The sequence below is a fragment of the Ranitomeya imitator genome, chromosome 3 (genome assembly GCF_032444005.1).
Source record: "Ranitomeya imitator isolate aRanImi1 chromosome 3, aRanImi1.pri, whole genome shotgun sequence".
NCBI classification, from domain to species: domain Eukaryota; kingdom Metazoa; phylum Chordata; class Amphibia; order Anura; family Dendrobatidae; genus Ranitomeya; species Ranitomeya imitator.
The window spans coordinates 30260271-30279262 of NC_091284.1; the positions used below are offsets into that span (position 1 = coordinate 30260271).

General features: G+C 44.9%; 1 protein-coding gene across 3 annotated transcripts in view; it reads right to left on the bottom strand.

Moving 5' to 3' along the window:
- Nucleotides 1-18992, bottom strand: part of UMODL1 (uromodulin like 1) — a 105343-nt gene that overhangs the window by 20891 nt on the left and 65460 nt on the right. For 2 of the 3 annotated variants that reach the window (XM_069760683.1, XM_069760686.1), the window contains exons 12-15: nt 16209-16250; nt 11173-11667; nt 10719-10981; nt 3944-4089 (exon numbers count right to left, since the gene is read on the bottom strand). In XM_069760683.1, coding sequence (XP_069616784.1) covers nt 3944-4089; nt 10719-10981; nt 11173-11667; nt 16209-16250 — 946 coding nt within the window. The remainder of the gene's footprint in view (nt 1-3943; nt 4090-10718; nt 10982-11172; nt 11668-16208; nt 16251-18992) is intronic. The other variant, XM_069760685.1, reaches the window with a different exon arrangement.

The following is an 18992-nucleotide window of genomic DNA, read 5'->3' on the forward strand; positions in this document are numbered from 1 at the left end:
TACATGGCTCCTGCACATCAGGAAGATTGCCGTTTTCTGGTGTTGCATAACCTGCATGATGTTGTTGTGCTGGGATTTCCATGGTTACAGGAACATAATCCGGTGCTGGATTGGAAAACTATGTCGGTGACTAGTTGGGGTTGTCGAGGAGTACATAGTGACGTTCCTTTAATGTAAATTTCCTCTTCCCCCTCTTCTGAGGTCCCTGAGTTTTTGTCGGATTTCCAGGATGTATTTGATGAGCCCAAGTCCAGTTCCCTTCCTCCACATAGGGACTGTGATTGTGCTATTAACTTGATTCCAGGTTGTAAGTTCCCTAAGGGCCGACTTTTCAATCTGTCTGTGCCAGAGCATGCCGCCATGCGGAGTTATGTTAAGGAATCTTTGGAGAAAGGGCATATTCGGCCCTCTTCGTCACCATTGGGAGCGGGTTTCTTTTTTGTTGCTAAGAAGGATGGCTCCTTGAGACCCTGTATTGATTATCGTTAAGTAATTGTACTGTATTGATTATCGTCGTCTTAATAAGATCACCGTTAAATTCCAATACCCCTTGCCTCTGCTTACTGATTTGTTTGCTCAGATTAAGGGGGCTAGTTGGTTTACTAAGATTGACCTCCGAGGGGCATATAATCTTGTTCGTATTAAACAGGGTGACGAATGGAAAACTGCATTTAATACGCCCGAAGGCCATTTTGAATACCTTGTGATGCCATTTGGGCTCTCTAATGCTCCATCTGTGTTCCAGTCTTTCATGCATGATATTTTCCGCAATTATCTTGATAAATTCATGGTCGTATATTTGGATGATATTTTGATTTTTTCCAATGATTGGGAGTCTCATGTGAAGCAGGTCAGGATGGTGTTCCAGATCCTTCGTGATAATGCTTTATTTGTGAAGGGGTCTAAGTGCCTATTCGGAGTTCAGAAGGTCTCTTTTTGGGGTTTTATTTTTTCTCCCTCGTCTATGGAAATGGATCCTGTTAAGGTCCAAGCTATTCATCACTGGATTCAACCCACATCTGTGAAGGGACTTCAAAAATTTTTGGGCTTTGCTAATTTCTATCGCCGTTTCATTGCCAACTTTTCCAGTGTGGTTAAGCCCCTTACTGATTTGACGAAGAAAGGCGCTGATGTGACGAATTGGTCCTCTGAGGCTGTTGAGGCCTTTCAGGAGCATAAAAACCCAGATTTACTTCTGGTCCTGTGTTGCGTCAGCCGGATGTTTCTCTTCCTTTTCAGGTTGAGGTTGACGCTTCTGAGATTGGGGCAGGGGCCATTTTGTCTCAGAGGGAGTCTGATGGTTCTTTGATGAAACCGTGTGCTTTTTTTTCCAGAAAGTTTTCGCCTGCGGAACGCAATTATGATGTCGGCAATCGGGAGTTGTTGGCTATGAAGTGGGCGTTTGAGGAGTGGCGACATTGGTGGGGAGGGAGCTAAACACAGCGTTGTGGTCCTGACCGATCATAAGAATCTGATTTACCTCGAGTCGGCCAAGCGGCTGAATCCTAGACAGGCTCGATGGTCCCTGTTTTTCTCCCGTTTTGATTTTGTGGTCTCGTATCTTCCGGGATCTAAGAATGTTAAGGCTGATGCCCTCTCTAGGAGTTTTTCGCCTGATTCTCCTGGAGTCCTGGAGCCGGTTGGCATTCTTAAGGAGGGGGTGATTCTTTATGCTATCTCCCCTGATTTGCGGCGGGTGCTTCAGGAATTTCAGGCTGATAGGCCTGACCGCTGTCCTGTGGGGAAGCTGTTTGTTCCTGATAGATGGACAAGTAAGGTAATTTCTGAGGTTCATTGTTCAGTGTTGGCTGGTCATCCTGGGATTTTTGGTACCAGAGATTTGGTTGCTTGGTCCTTTTGGTGGCCTTCCTTGTCTCGCGATGTGCGTGCTTTTGTGCAGTCCTGTGGGACTTGCGCCCGGGCCAAGCCTTGCTGTTTCCGCGCTAGTGGGTTGCTTTTGCCTTTGCCGGTCCCTGAGAGGCCCTGGACGCATATTTCCATGGATTTTATTTCGGATCTTCCTGTTTCCCAGAGGATGTCTGTTATCTGGGTTGTTTGTGACCGATTCTCTAAAATGGTCCATCTGGTACCTTTGCCTAAGTTGCCTTCCTCCTCAGATCTGGTTCCATTGTTTTTTCAGCATGTGGTTCGTTTGCATGGCATTCCGGAGAATATTGTGTCCGACAGAGGTTCTCAGTTTGTCTCTAGATTTTGGCGGGCCTTTTGTGCTAGGATGGGCATTGATTTATCTTTTTCTTCGGCGTTTCATCCTCAGACTAATGGCCAAACTGAGCGAACTAATCAGACCTTGGAGACCTATTTGAGATGCTTTGTGTCTGCTGATCAGGATGATTGGGTGTCTTTCTTGCCGTTGGCCGAGTTTGCCCTTAATAATCGGGTTAGTTCGGCTACTTTGGTTTCACCTTTCTTTTGTAATTTTGGTTTTCATCCTCGTTTTTCTTCTGGGCAGGTTAAGCCTTTTGATTGTCCTGGTGTTAATTCTGTGGTGGACAGGCTGCAACAGATTTGGACTCATGTGGTGGACAATTTGACGTTGTCTCAGGAAAGGGCTCAACATTTTTCTAACCGCCGTCGGCGTGTTGGTCCCCGGCTTCGTGTGGGGGATGTGGTTTGGTTGTCTTCTCGTCATGTTCCTATGAAGGTTTCTTCTCCTAAGTTTAAGCCTCGGTTTATTGGTCCTTATAAAATTTCTGAAATTATTAATCAGGTGTCTTTTCGTTTGGCTCTTCCTGCCTCTTTTGCCTTTCATGATGTTTTCCATAGATCTTTGTTGCGGAGATATGTGGTGCCCGTTGTTCCCTCGGTTGACCCTCCTGCCCCGGTGTTAGTTGAGGGAGAGTTGGAATATAAGGTTGAGAAGAATTTGGATTCTCGTTTTTCGAGGCGGAGGCTTCAGTATCTTGTCAAGTGGAAGAGTTATGGCCAGGAGGATAATTCTTGGGTTGTTGCCACCGATGTCCATGCTACCAATTTGGTTCCTGCTTTTCACTTGGCTCGTCCTGATCGGCCTGGGGGCTCTGGTGAGGGTTCGGTGACCCCTCCTTAAGGGGGGGGGTACTGTTGTGAATTCCGCTCTTGGGCTCCCTCCGGTGGTTGTAAGTGGCACTTTTGTGAGTTCTGCTCTTGGGCTCCCTCTTGTGGTTTCTAGTGGTATGGCTGCTCCATGGAGTTAGCTGGTATCAGCTGCCTCCACTTATCGTCCGCTATTTAAGTCTGGCTCTTTCTTCAGCCTGTGCCACTTGTCAATGTTTCCTGGCTGGATTCACATCTCTGCTTGGATTCTCCTGGTTTCCTGACCAGTTCTGCAAAGATAAGTTCTGGCTTTGCTCATTTCAGTCCACATGTTGTGGACTTATTGTTCTGTGCATTCTATATTTGTCCAGCTTGTCAGTATGGATTTTTTCTGTTAGCTGGAAGCTCTGGGAAGCAGATTTACCCTCCACACCTTTAGTCAGGTGTGGAGATTTTGTAAACTCTGTGTGGATTGTTTTGTAGTTTTTATACTGACCGCACAGTATCCTTTCCTGTCCTATCTATCAAGCTAGACTGGCCTCCTATGCTAAAATCTGATTTAATCTCTGCGTATGTTATTTTCCCCTCCTCTCACCGTCAATATTTATGGGGGGCTATCTTTCCTTTGGGGATTTTCTCTGAGGCAAGATAGGTTTCCTGTTTCCATCTTTAGGGGAAGTTAGATCTTAGGCTGTGCCGAGGGGTCTAAGGAGCGTCAGGTACCCTCACGGCTATTTTTAGTTGCGCTGCTAGGTTCAGGGTTTGCGGTCAGTACAGATACCACCTCCTTCAGAGCTTGTCTCATGTTGTTCCTAAACCACCAGATCATAACAGTAATAGTGCCGGGTTGGAATGGTTTTGAGCTTTCTGCCTGGGCTTCTCTCTAATAAGACAATCCACAATATGTTACCCTCCTGCAGGATTGTATCCGCTTGACCACAGGATCTCGTTGTGGAACACGCAGCGTATTGAGCTGATGACTCTTGGGGTGACATTTTGAAAGGTCGACGAGAGGTCGATGTACAGAGTTGAGTTCACAACTATATGAGTCTGGTTCTGAAAAGAAAGCCACACTTCAGAGATAAGAATATGTCTCATATACAGCCATATCATACATGAGTATTCATCAGTATACAGAGTGCTCCCCCTAGTGGCAGCTGTGAACTGCCAGAATCCAGCTTTCCATTTACTTTTCATTTAGCTCGTTAATAGGGAAAGGAGAATTTAAAGAAAGCCACGGTGATAAATCAAGATAACAACATACACACTATTAGAGTCAACTCCACACTAGAAACAGGAAACCATGACGTCCCCTGACCCTGCAGCCAAATAGTGACAGAAGTGGTCAGTATGTAACTCAGGATCAGTAATGTAATGTATGTACACAGTGACTGCACCAGCAGAATAGTGAGTGCAGCTCTGGAGTATAATACAGAATGTAACTCAGGATCAGTAATGTAATGTATGTACATAGTGACTGCACCAGCAGAATAGTGAGTGCAGCTCGAGTATAATACAGGAGGTAACTCAGGATCAGTAATGTAATGTATGTACACAGTGACTGCACCAGCATAATAGTGAGTGCAGCTCTGGGGTATAATGCAGGATGTAACTCAGGATCAGTAATGTAATGTACAGTATGTACACAGTGACTGCACCAGCAGAATAGTGAGTGCAGCTCTGGAGTATAATACAGGATGTAACTCAGGATCAGTAATGTAATGTATGTACACAGTGACTGCACCAGCAGAATAGTGAGTGCACCTCTGGGGTATAATACAGGATGCAATCCAGGATAAGTACAGGATCAGTAATGTAATGTATGTACACAGTGATTGCACCAGCAGAATAGTGAGTGCAGCTCTGGAGTATAATACAGGATGTAACTCAGGATAAGTATGAAAGTCTGGATGAAGAGGTGGTGGAGCAGCCCAAAAAAACGGGTGACAATCGTACCGGTAAGAGTCGGAAGAAGAGGAAGAATAAGGCTAAAAAATCTAATGCCCCCCCTGACCGCTAAATTGCCTACAGAAGGGGTCACCGGCTCCCCTCTGATCCCCCTCTCCAATCGGTTCCAAGCCCTCGATGACTCTGCTGTGTCGGAGGTCAGGGGTGAGGGGCCGGACGCAAAATCTGGGGTGCCTTCGTGGAGTGGTGAGATCTGTCCTCCGGGGGATTCACACTCCTCTGGGGGGGACTACCTCGGGGCGAGGAATCTAGTTCTGAGAAGGAGGTGTCCAGTGCTGTAAAGGAAGATATGGACACCTCAGTGTCTTTAAAGAGGAGGGGTGAGTCAGGCTCCTCCTCAGAGCGGGAGAGGAAATCAGGGGGTACGGTTAAAAAACAGGCCATCTAACTCAATCACCCATGATGGTGGAACCTACCCCGTTGACTCTGGCATCGATTAATGTCGCCAGCATAAAGTCAGATACGTCTAGATTTACGGCCTTTGATTTTTTTCACTCGGGTTGAGGCTGATATTTTATTTTTGCAGGAGACCAGACTAACGGTCCTGGGGTCCATCTACAAAGCAAAGAGGGAATGGAGGAGTGGGCCCTCATACTGGTCTTTTGCGGCCGATCTGTATAGCGGGGTAGCGGTACTTTTTAAGACCGTGGAGGTGGAATGCCGACGGGTGATCGAGGTAGAAATGGGGAGATGTTTGGTCCTTGATGTCTTCATGAGGGGACAGGAGCTTCGGGTCATCAATATCTATGGTCCGCAATCTAAGTGGGACCGTAAATGTCTCTTCCTGAGGATCAAGCCCTATCTTTTTACGAGCCAGCAGGTGGTCTTTGGTGGGGATTTTAATACTATAACCAGACTCCGTGATAGGGGAGGCTCTGGAGACCGGTTGGCTTATGAATAGCGTAGCCTTGAATAGCATAGTAAGCGAAGCTCGCCTGGTGGATGTCCACATCCGGCACACCCCAGGTCACAGGGGTTTCACCTATTTTAAAGGAAGTAGTAGGTCTAGGATAGATAGGTTTTTTTTAAAGGATGAAGCCGTCTCTTCTGCAGTGTCCGCTGTTGAGGTGGAGTTCTCCGATCACTGTTTAATTTTCTTTACTTTCAATGTTACAGAGACTCCCTGGATGAGGAGAGGCCTATGGAAGCTGAATTTGTCCCTTCTAGAAGAAGCGGAAGTAAGACAGTCCTTTGAGGAATTTCATCTGAGCCAGGTACCTCTCTTGGGTCTTCGTAGCAGTAAGTCTGAGTGGTGGGAGATCTTCAAAAGAAGGGTCGCAAGGTTCTTCCGTCAGCTCTCAAGTACGTTTCCCATTTTATATCCTCGAGGGAGGAGGGAGATTGGGTGATGTCTGAGGTTGAACGCTTCTCGGTGGCATCCAGGTCCATGATCAACCGGGACAAGTGTGAGAGTCTCTGGCTGGGAGGGGGAGATCCAAGTTTTGATCTCCCAGACACCCTTCCAGGGCCTCAGGCCACAGCAAAAATATTAGGCATCAGTTTCAGCCCGGGGGACTATCCCCAGCAAAACTGGGAGGCAGACTTAAGATTGCTGCCCAGAAGGTGGATCAGTGGAAGGGTTGGTCTTTGACCCTAAGGGAAAGGGTGAGTCTTGCCAAGGGCTATTTGCTTCCTTTACTAATATATCTGGGCAGCGTCTGCATCTTGCCAGAGCCTCTTTGGACATGGATCTACAGCCTGTTTTTCCAATTATTATGGGGAAATAGGCTGAACCTAATCAAGAGGGAGGTCACGTACCGCATGAGGAGACTAGGAGGGTTGGTTATGGTCAACCCAGTGGTGTTTCTAGTAAACACCTTTCTTAAGGCAAACATCGCCAACCTCTGGTTAGAGAGGGTTCCTCTGTGGGTATTCTCCTGTAGGGGGTGGTTTTGGCCTTTCTTCCAGGACTGGGAAACAGGAGGGCAGGTGAAGGACCTTCGTACACCTCATGGGCATCTTCCGGCTTATGCTACCCCGGTTCTGAAGGTGATCCGCCGTAGGGTCTGGGAGATCAGGACCATGTCGAGAAGGTTTCTTGACAATAGTGTCCTGTTGACCCACTTTCAGAAGCCCCTGGCGCTCAGTGATTGCCCAGGCCGGGATCTGGAAGTGGGGCTCGGGTTATTGAACTCTAAGTGGATCCCCTTGAAGTTTTGGGACTTGGCTTTGCGCTGCTTCCATGGGAAGCTGTATGTGAGGGACAACCTGAAGTGCAGGAGCTCTGATGACCGGGATTGTCCCCGCGAGGAGTGTGGCAGTATGCTTGAAAGCATGGAGCATTTCCTGCTTCGGTGTCCCTTTAATACAGAGATCTATAGCAGGGTGGGTGCTTCCATTGGCTGGCCTAGGCTGGCAGGCCTTTCCTATGCGGAGTGGGCCTATGGGGCATTCACGTCCCTTGGTGGCCGAGATCGGGCACTGTTTTCTTAGTTAGTTTAGTAACTAGGTTCCACACGTGGAATGCACGGTGTCTAGTGTCTACTCAGCGGAAAGTCCTCCCCAGGGAAGAGGTGATTAGGAACATCCTGGGTGACCTGGAAAAAGTGCGCGTGCTGGAGTTTGAGAGGCTGGGTGCAGGGAGGGCCTCTCTTCTATGGAGGGGTTTCTCCTTTAATGTGCCCTAGGGATAGTTAGGTTCTTTGTGCCTGTGATAGGGTTGAGTTAGTATTTTTAATTTTTTTATTTTTATTTTGTAGGGTCAGATAGATGTGTAGGGACAGGGAGGGACAGATAGGGACAGTCTTTAGGGACAGGTAGTTAGTATTTGGTTGGTAGTGAGGGTCAGTGAGGGACAGGTAGGGGCAGGTAGGGAGAGATTGGTAGGGCTATAGGGACAGGATTTTCTCTTTTGTGTTGTTAGGGAGGGTCAGGGTGATGTGCGGTAGATTAGGGTGAGAGCCTCTGGTCTCCAGTTCCTGGTGGTGGGCTGTAACCCTCACTTACAGATTTTTGTTTTGTAATTGGTAACCTGGGTATAGGGCTTGCAAGCATTGAACTTGGGCCTGTTCTTTGGTCATGGTTAAGGTGTGTAGTGGTTATTATTGATATGTTATTATTGATGTGTTATTATAAGGTTGTATATATATGTTGCATGTGTACTATGATGCGTGTAGGGGGGATTTAGTTTAGGTGGGGTGGGGGGTTTCTTGGGTGGTGGGGGGACGAGTTTTGGAGAATGGACGTCCGGTGGGATGCCAAGAAGAGGAAAAAAAGGCCATAAACTTTTATGGACCTTGCTGTGTAGGAAAGGCCACAAACTCTCGTGGGACCTGGTGTGATAGGCCACAAACTCTCGTGGGACCTGGTGTGATAGGCCACAAACTTTGGTGAGACCTGGTGTGATAGGCCACAAACTCTCGTGGGACCTGGTGTGATAGGCCACAAACTTTCATGGGACCTTTGGGGGAATGGTGGTGGTTTAGTTTAGGAGGAAAAAAAAAATATATAAATATATATAATTAAGTTTTGGCCAGGTGGCCTATTTACTTTATTTAGGGCAATTGGCCGAATTTTGTTTTTTTTCTAGGGGTGAATTTGTGGGTATGAGTGCATGAGAGGAAAAAAGATACATAGGAAGGGAAAAAAGGATATAGCTTGAGGTTTCTTCCCTTGCTGGGGGGTATTAATGAAATGGAGGACATTTTGATTGTAGAAATCTGCTGGACATTGGACTTTTGGGGATTGTGATGTAACTCAGGATCAGTACATCATCAGTAATGTAATGTATGTACACAGTGACTGCACCAGCAGAATAGTGAGTGCAGCTCTGGGGTATAATACAGGATGTAACTCAGGATCAGTAATGTAATGTATGTACACAGTGACTGCACCAGCAGAATAGTGAGTGCAGCTCTGGGGTATAATACAGGATGCAACTCAGGATCAGTAATGTAATGTATGTACACAGTGACTGCACCAGCAGAATAGTGAGTGCAGCTCTGGAGTATAATACAGGATGTAACTCAGGATCAGTAATGTAATGTATGTACACAGTGACTGCACCAGCAGAATAGTGAGTGCAGCTCTGGGGTATAATACAGGATGTAACTCAGGATCAGTAATGTAATGTATGTACACAGTGACTGCACCAGCAGAATAGTGAATGCAGCTCTGGAGTATAATGCAGGATGTAACTCAGGATCAGTAATGTAATGTATGTACACAGTGACTTCACCAGCAGAATAGTGAGTGCAGCTCTGGAGTATAATACAGGATGTAACTCAGGATCAGTAATGTAATGTATGTACACAGTGACTGCACCAGCAGAATAGTGAGTGCAGCTCTGGAGTATAATGCTCGATGTAACTCAGGGTCAGTAATGTATGTACACAGTGACTGCACCAGCAGAATAGTGAGTGCAGCTCTGGGGTATAATACAGGAGGTAACTCAGGATCAGTAATGTAATGTATGTACACAGTGACTGCACCAGCAGAATAGTGAGTGCAGCTCTGGGGTATAATACAGGATGTAACTCAGGATCAGTAATGTAATGTATGTACACAGTGATTGCACCAGCAGAATAGTGAGTGCAGCTCTGGAGTATAATGCTCGATGTAACTCAGGGTCAGTAATGTAATGTATGTACACAGTGACTGCACCAGCAGAATAGTGAGTGCAGCTCTGGGGTATAATACAGGATGTAACTCAGGATCAGTAATGTAATGTATGTACACAGTGACTGCACCAGCAGAATAGTGAGTGCAGCTCTGGGGTATAATACAGGATGTAACTCAGGATCAGTAATGTAATGTATGTACACAGTGACTGCACCAGCAGAATAGTGAGTGCAGCTCTGGAGTATAATGCAGGATGCAACTCAGGATCAGTAATGTAATGTATGTACACAGTGACTGCACCAGCAGAATAGTGAGTGCAGCTCTGGGGTATAATACAGGATGTAACTCAGGATCAGTAATGTAATGTATGTACACAGTGACTGCACCAGCAGAATAGTGAGTGCAGCTCTGGGGTATAATACAGGATGTAACTCAGGATCAGTAATGTAATGTGTGTACACAGTGACTGCACCAGCAGAATAGTGAGTGCAGCTCTGGAGTATAATACAGGATATAACACAGGATCAGTAATGTAATGTATGTACACAGTGACTGCACCAGCAGAATAGTGAGTGCAGCTCTGGGGTATAATACAGGATGTAACTCAGGATCAGTAATGTAATGTATGTACACAGTGACTGCACCAGCAGAATAGTGAGTGCAGCTCTTGGGTATAATACAAGATGTCACTCAGGATCAGTAATGTAATGTATGTACACAGTGACTGCACCAGCAGAATAGTGAGTGCAGCTCTGGAGTATAATACAGGAGGTAACTCAGGATCAGTAATGTAATGTATGTACACAGTGACTGCACCAGCAGAATAGTGAGTGCAGCTCTGGAGTATAGTACAGGATATAACACAGGATCAGTAATGTAATGTATGTACACAGTGACTGCACCAGCAGAATAGTGAGTGCAGCTCTGGAGTATAATACAGGATGTAACTCAGGATCAGTAATGTAATGTATGTACACAGTGATTGCACCAGCAGAATAGTGAGTGCAGCTCTGGAGTATAATACAGGATGTAACTCAGGATCAGTAATGTAATGTATGTACACAGTGAGTATCTTTTGTGATACATTGCTGCCATTTATGTCATCACTTAGTGGATTAGTTCTTATTCCTACGTGTTGATAACATGGCTGCACTCACGCTCTGCACATCAGTGTTGCAGTTTTTCCATCCGGCTTCTATGTAGATGGCGGTGTCGGTGCTGCAGTTTACGGAACATTCCGGACTCCCGAGGAACAGAGAGTGAGCGGCGATGGACATCATCTTCAGGAAGGCCTTTTCTATAGAGATCCCGATCTTCTCTGTCTTACAGATGACCGTGCTCGCATCTTTCAGTGTGAGGCCGGGGGGCTTCAGAGTGGTGGTCTTTGTGCTTGGGGGTGACATCGTCATATTGGCGGATCCTAGGATGACGTAACTTTGTAAATTACTGGGAATCAGAGAAGGAGTTATCTCACTGGCTTTGTCCTGCTCTCACAGCTGCAGCTTGTTGCAGTGTTTCAGCCTTATTCAGTATTGTCTACACTGACACACTGCAACAAAACCCCCGCTGTGTAAGAAAAAGTAGATATATTTTTTTTCAGCCAATACGTACCGACATTTGCCCCAACTATGGGAAAAGAGCAAGAAATCTCCCGGCTCGTGGTCGGTCCCGTTGACATGGGGGCAGCGGTGATTATTTTTACACTGGCGGTGGACGGCAGCGCTGATTTCAGCTGGGAGGCTGTGCTGATCCCGGGTGCACTGATTTCTGCAGTGGAGCCTGTAACAGGACTGAAGTTGCCGGCCGCGGTCTTGTGACTTGTAGGGAGCACTGGAGCCGGAGGAGTTGAGTTCACGGCGTGCACTGGTGTGCTCAGTACAGACTGCGCCTGACTGGGACCCCCAGAAACATTTGCACTGGGAGTAATGGGAGTTACTGGAGAGGAAAGGTGCTGAAATCCGTAGTTAATTTTGGAGCCATTTTCGGTGGTCGGGTGTCCTGGATGTGGGGTGGTCACAGGATGTGCAGTGTTTACAGGACCCACAGACGGTCCTCCAGTTCTGGGGTCTTCTCCGCTCATAGGGGATAACGAGGGACCGATGTGTCCTGCAAAAGTGGTGGAAACAGAAAACTTTTAAGGCCCCTTCACATTAAGCGACGCTGCAGCGATACCGACAACGATCCGGATCGCTGCAGCGTCGCTGTGTGGTCGCTGGAGAGCTGTCACACAGACAGCTCTCCAGCGACCAACGATCCCGAAGTCCCCGGGTAACCAGGGTAAACATCGGGTTACTAAGCGCAGGGCCGCGCTTAGTAACCCGATGTTTACCCTGGTTACCAGCGTAAAAGTAAAAAAAAAAAAACACTACATACTTACCTACCGCTGTCTGTCCCCGGCGCTCAGCTTTTCTGCACTCCTCCTGCACTCACTGTGAGCACAGCGGCCGGAAAGCAGAGCGGTGATGTCACCGCTCTGCTTTCCGGCTGACCGACGCTCACAGCCAGTACAGGAGGAGTGCAGAGCACAGCGCCGGGGACAGACAGCGGTAGGTAAGTATGTAGTGTTTGTTTTTTTTTACTTTTACGCTGGTAACCAGGGTAAACATCGGGTTACTAAGCGCGGCCCTGCTCTTAGTTACCCGATGTTTACCCTGGTTACCAGTGAAGACATCGCTGGATCGGTGTCACACACGCCGATCCAGCGATGTCCACGGGAGATCCAGCGACGAAATAAAGTTCTGGACTTTCCTCAGCGACCAACGATCTCCCAGCAGGGGCCTGATCGTTGGTCGCTGTCACACATAACGATTTCCTTAACGATATCGTTGCTACGTCACAAAAAGCAACGATATCGTTAACGATATCGTTATGTGTGAAGGTACCTTTAGGCTCTGTTCATACAGAGTTTCTTGGGGCATGTGTAACGCGTTCATCTGGTCAAACTGTTTCAGGAAACAGTCCTTCTTTGCAAAGTTTTTTTAGGTGTTTTTTTGTCTCCTGATATAGGAAAAATATATATCTTGGTACCGTGTTAGCCAGTAGATAGAAAAATATTTAGAATTGAGAGTCCTCAGTGGTTGATACCTTTTAATGGCTAACTGAAAAGATGGTAACAAATTGCAGCTTTCGAGACTACACAGGTCTCTTCATCAGGCAAAGACTAAAAGAAATTCTGAAGAATCACATATTTATGCACAACATAGCACAGAAAAAAAAAACATGGATAAGACAGGTGACATGAAGCAGAATTACCATGAGTGATAAACAGTTACGTCCATAAATATTGGACCAGTTCTTAGATAAGGATTGTTTTATTGTCCTCTGATTGGGGTCTGGTTCTGTTGTGATGACCCCTCATAGAATGAGGGGCAAGTTCCTTAGTTGATGTAAAAAGACATAAATCCATGCAACACATTCATTCCTGCACTGAGAGTGTCAAAGGTCATCATCAGCTTATATTCCCATACTCTTCTGTCTCTCTTAGATTTGAAGCTACCTTTTAACACAAGTAATTTCATGTCCATAATGTTATGATTTGGGAGACAAAAATGTATTGCCACAGGTAGATCCATTCTTTTTTCTCTTATTGTATGGCGATGAGAGTTCATCCTTGTTCTCAGTTTTTGCCCTGTCTCCCCCACATACAGACCCCCAGTTGGAGATTTAGTACAAATGATTAGGTACACCACATTAGAAGTGTCGCAGCGGAAAGTACCTGGTATCTTGTAGTCCTGAAAATAACCGGGTGCCTCTAGTAATTACCTACAATCCAAATCTGGAGGTGCTAAGGGGAGCTGCACGGAAATTACAACCTTTACTACATTGTTAAGAGCTCCCTGTCCTCTCCAACAGCTGCAGGTACCTTTCCTTGCAATCAGAAAAAATGTAAAACCTGTCCATTTATAATGACCACGGACAAGATAAAGATCCCCAATACACATCAGGACTACAAGATACCAGGTACTTTCAGCTGCGTCACTTCTAATGTGGTGTACCTAATTATTTGTACTAAATGTCCAACTGGGGGTCTGTATGTGGGGGAGACAGGGCAAAAGCTTAGAACAAGGATGAATTCTCACCGCCATACAATCAGAGAAAAAAGAATGGATCTACCTGTGGCAATACATTTTTGTCTCCCAAATCATAACATTATGGACATGAAATTACTTGTATTAAAAGGTAACTTCAAATCTCAGAGAGACAGAAGAGTACGGGAATATAAGCTGATGACGACCTTTGACAGTCTTAATGCAGGAATGAATGTGTCGTATGGATTTATGTCTTTTTACATCAACTAAGGAACTTGCCCCTCAGACTATGAAGGGTCATCACAACAGAACCAGACCCCAATCAGAGGACAATAAAACAATCCTTATCTAAGAACTGGCCCAATATTCATAACTGTTTATCACCCATGATAATTCTGCTTCATGTCACCCGTCTTATCCATGGTTTTTCCTTTTTTTTTTCTGTGCTATGTTGTGCATAAATATGTGATTCTTCAGAATTTCTTTTAGTCTCCGCCTGATGAAGAGACCTGTGTAGTCTCGAAAGCTGCAATTTGTTACCATCTTTTCAGTTAGCCATTAAAAGGTATCAACTGCTGAGGACTCTCAATTCTAAATATTTTTTTGTCTCCTGCAGCAGTTATGAAGAGTTTTTCAAGAGTTTTTGCAACTTTTTTTCCTGGATCATTTTTTTGCAGCCTTTTGATTGGGCAGGGCTTAGTTTCAAGTGCTTTTAATCAGGCTATGTGAAGACGGAGTCCTGATGCAGAAAAGATGGGAGTGGTTCTTTAAGTCTGTCATGTGACAAATACAGTTTGCAGCAAAACTGATGGCGGTTCAGGTTCTGTATTGCTGTACTGATTGTGATTCTGATTACTTCAGTATTCATGTACTGAAGTTGGTTCTGGTTCCTTATTGCTGTACTGATGGTGATTCTGGTTCTGCATTGCTGTACTGATGGTGATTCTAGTTCTGCATTGCTGTACTGATGGTGATTCTGGTTCTGTATTGTTGTACTGATGGTGATTCTGGGGACTTCACTATACATGTACTGAAGGTGGTTCTTGTGTGATTATTACTGTACCGATGGTGGTTCTGGTAATGTATTCATGAAGTGATGGTTGTTTTCTTGCTGTATTTATTTGTTTTCCATCAGGAGCCGCTTCTAAGGCAATGTGAAGACAGAGTTATTTTTAAGAGTTTTTGGAGTAGAACCTCCAAGTTTTTGAGTAGTTTTATGATTTTGAGAATTTCTGCTCAGTTTCTGTTTCAAAATCTTTTAAAAAAAACTAGCAAAATAAGTGACAAGCACTTATGTTTCATCTATCAAGCATTTTTTTTTTTAACTTGAAGCTTAAAAAAGCTCAAGAGGCTGAACATATGAGTGGTTTTAGATTATATACACAGACAGTTTATAAATTAGTTTTTGGAGCAGAAACTGGCAGGAATCCATCAGAAAAAGACCTGCAAAAAATGAACTTAATGCACCGCAATGTAAAAGCAACCTGTTCAGTCTGTTATTTCTTTTAACTCCTTCAGAGTTAAAAGAAGTAATAATTTCATTCTTTTTTATTCTTTCTTAATGGAAGATATGGAAAAAAAAAGATGCCAGTGGCGGACCCTCCTTGAAAACGAGCACAAAATTTCTCGCAGACCCATTTTAGAAAAAAAGAAAGTTGCTGTTTTTTTTTCTGAAGGGGCCTTGTGAAGAAGACTCCAGCGGGGGATTAAAGACACCATGTGCATATAGTCACTGAGCAGAAACTCTCCAAATACTTCTCCAGATCTCAAAACTGAGCAAAAACCTGGAGTTTCCGCTCAGTGGCTGTGCGCCTGCAGAGTTTTTCATTGAGATTTTGGAACAGAAACCTAGAGAAAACTGAGAGGAAGGGCTTACTCAAAAGTTCGAAACTCCTCAAAAACTTTGAGGTTCTACTCAGTTTCCTCTAAATCAACAAAGAGACTCCATTTGCACATAGCTTATCAATAGAAATTAGTAAGAAGAGTTTTTCACGTGTTTTGAGCGATTTTTCAGACGTGTTTTGTAGCTGACTCACTCCAAAAGACTCCTCGAAAAAAAAAAAAAAAAAAAACTCCATGTGCACAAACACTTGAAACATTTTGATCCTGGAGAGTAATTGAAAAAAAACTTGTGGAAAAAAAAAAAGAATGTGCATATCATTTTTTTAAGGGATCCTTATGAAATATGCTCCAGACTAGTAAGAGCCCAATGAAAAAACGGTACAAAAGACGTTTCAGGAAGAAAAAAAAAAACTTCTCCAAAACTCTTCAAAAAATGCTTCAGAAAATTAGAAACTTCTCCAAAAAAATAAATTGTTTCCTGAAAAATTTGCCAAATCAAAAACTCTTCGGTTTGATCTAAAATGCCATAATGAATCTTTCAGGTGTTTCTTTTTCAGCTTCATAGTAATATCTGTAGCAGAAAGTATTGAGTGACAACCAATATGGCTGCCATTACGGCATCCTGATGGGTTGTCAGAGAGGTTCTGAATGCTACGTTTTCCTAATTTTACCAGGATTATGGAACCGGGAGATGTGTCAGAGCGACAAGAGTCAGTTGGCAAGAGTTATGGGAATGGCGGCAATATTGGTTGTAAAGGAAGAGAGTTTATATCTTACCAACCCTGGAGGAATCAGGGCTCGCTGAAGTCGTGGTTACACCTGTAAAATAATACCAGACACTGCACTAATTGTAATCACTTTTAGCTTTTTTTTTGTATTCCCGCTGCACCCCTGAATATTCCACTTTTTGTATTTTTTAAATCCGCTATACGGTTCCAGAGATATCGGTCTTTTTTCAATTCTTAAAGTCTTAACCAATGGGGGGGTGTCTCACAGGATCCTCAGGGGCGTGTCTTTCGGCTGCTCTGCATAATTACCCTGTGAGCCACGCCTTCTTGTAAAGATAATAAATAGCACCAAATAAAAAGGCTCATATCTCTGGAACCATACGGCGGATTTAAAAAATGCAAAAAGTAGACTATTCAGGGGAACCTGTTGTGAATTCTGTGGCAGAGTTCACTCCTGTGGTCACAAGTGGTACTTCGGCTGATTCTCTCTGGGAGCTTCCGTTTGTGGAGGAAAGTGGTACTGCAGCTTCTGAGTTTCCTCCCTCAGGTGATCTGGTGAGGTCGTTAGCTGCTTCTCTACTTAACTCCACCTGATGCTTTGATCCATGCTTCCTGTCAATGTTCCAGTGTTGGACTTGTGTTTCTCTGGATCATTCCTGTGGCCTGCTGCTCTGCATAGCTAAGTGCTTCTTTGCTATTTGTTGCTATTTTTTCTGTCCAGCTTGTCTATTTGTTTTGCTGGAAGCTCTGGGATGCAAAGGGTGTACCTCCGTGCCGTTAGTTCGGTACGGAGGGTCTTTTTGCCCCCTTTGCGTGGTTTTCTTTAGGGTTTTGTGTAGACCGCAAAGTTATCTTTCCTATCCTCGTTCTGTCTAGAATATCAGGCCTCACTTTGCTGAATCTATTTCATCCCTACGTTTGTCTTTTCATCTTACTCACAGTCATTATATGTGGGGGGCTGCCTTTTCCTTTGGGGTATTTCTCTGAGGCAAGGTAGGCTTATTTTTCTATCTTCAGGCTAGTTAGTTTCTCAGGCTGTGCCGAGTTGCATAGGGAGCGTTAGGCGCAATCCACAGCTGCCTCTAGTTGTGTTTGGAGAGGATCAAGAATTGCGGTCTACAGAGTTTCCACGTCTCAGAGCTCGCTCTATTATTTGGGGTTATTGTCAGATCACTGTATGTGCTCTGATCGCTATGTACATTGTGTTACTGAATTGCCTATCATAACAGTACAGGAAGCCAAAAGTACTAATGATTCTCAATAGAGGGAAAAAAGAAGTTCTGAGACCATTTTTTTTCCTTTGCACTGTGATTTGTCTTTTTTTTCCCCTAGACATTTGGGTGGTTCAGGACACAGGTGTTACAATGGACATTAAAGGTCTGTCTTCATGTGTAGATCAGCTCACGGCAAGAGTTCAAGATATTCAAAATTTTGTGGTTCAGAATTCTTTGTTAGAACCGAGAATTCCTATTCCAGATTTGTTTTTAGGAGATAGAACTAAATTTCTGAGTTTCAAAAATAATTGTAAACTGTTTCTGGCTTTGAAACCTCGCTCCTCTGGTAACCCAGCGCAACAGGTTAGGATCGTCATTTCTTTTTTGCGTGGCGACCCTCAGGACTGGGCATTTTCTCTTGCGTCAGGAGATCCTGCATTGAGTGATATCGATGCGTTTTTCCTGGCGCTTGGATTGCTGTACGATGAGCCTAATTCAGTAGATCAGGCAGAAAAAAATTTGCTGGCTCTTTGTCAGGCTCAGGATGAGATAGAGCTATATTGCCAGAAATTTAGAAAATGGTCCGTGCTCACTCAATGGAATGAATCTGCGCTTGCAGCCATTTTCAGAAAGGGTCTCTCTGAAGCCATTAAGGATGTCATGGTGGGATTTCCTATGCCCGCTGGTTTGAATTAGTCTATGTCTTTGGCCATTCAGATCAGTCGACGCTTGCGTGAGCGTAAATCTGTGTACCATTTGGCGGTATTACCTGAGATTAAACCTGAGCCTATGCAGTGCGATAGGACTATGACCAGAGTTGAACGGCAAGAACACAGACGTCTGAATGGGCTGTGTTTCTACTGTGGTGATTCCACTCATGCTATCTCTGATTGTCCTAAGCGCACTAAGCGGTTCGCTAGGTCTGCCGCCATTGGTACTGTACAGTCAAAATTTCTTCTGTCCGTTACCTTGATATGCTCCTTGTCGTCGTATTCTGTCATGGCGTTTGTGGATTCAGGCGCTGCCCTGAATTTGATGGACTTGGATTATGCTAAACGTTGTGGGTTTTTATTGGAGCCCTTGCAGTGTCCTATTCCATTGAAAGGAATTGATGCTACGCCTTTGGCCAAGAATAAGCCTCAATACTGGACCCAGCTGACCATGTGCATGGCTCCTGCACATCAGGAGGTTATTCGCTTTCTGGTGTTGCATAATCTGCATGATGTGGTCGTGTTGGGGTTGCCATGGCTACAAGCCTATAATCCAGTATTGGATTGGAATTCCATGTTGGTGTCCAGCTGGGGTTGTCAGGGGGTACATGGTGATGTTCCATTTCTGTCAATTTCCTCATCCACCCCTTCTGAGGTTCCAGAGTTCTTGTCTGATTACCGGGATGTATTTGATGAGCCCAAGTCCGATGCCCTGCCTCCGCATAGGGATTGTGATTGTGCTATCAATTTGATTCCTGGTAGTAAATTCCCAAAAGGTCGACTGTTTAATTTATCCGTGCCTGAGCACACCGCTATGCGCAGTTATGTGAAGGAATCCCTGGAGAAGGGGCATATTCGCCCGTCATCGTCGCCATTAGGAGCAGGGTTCTTTTTTGTAGCCAAGAAGGA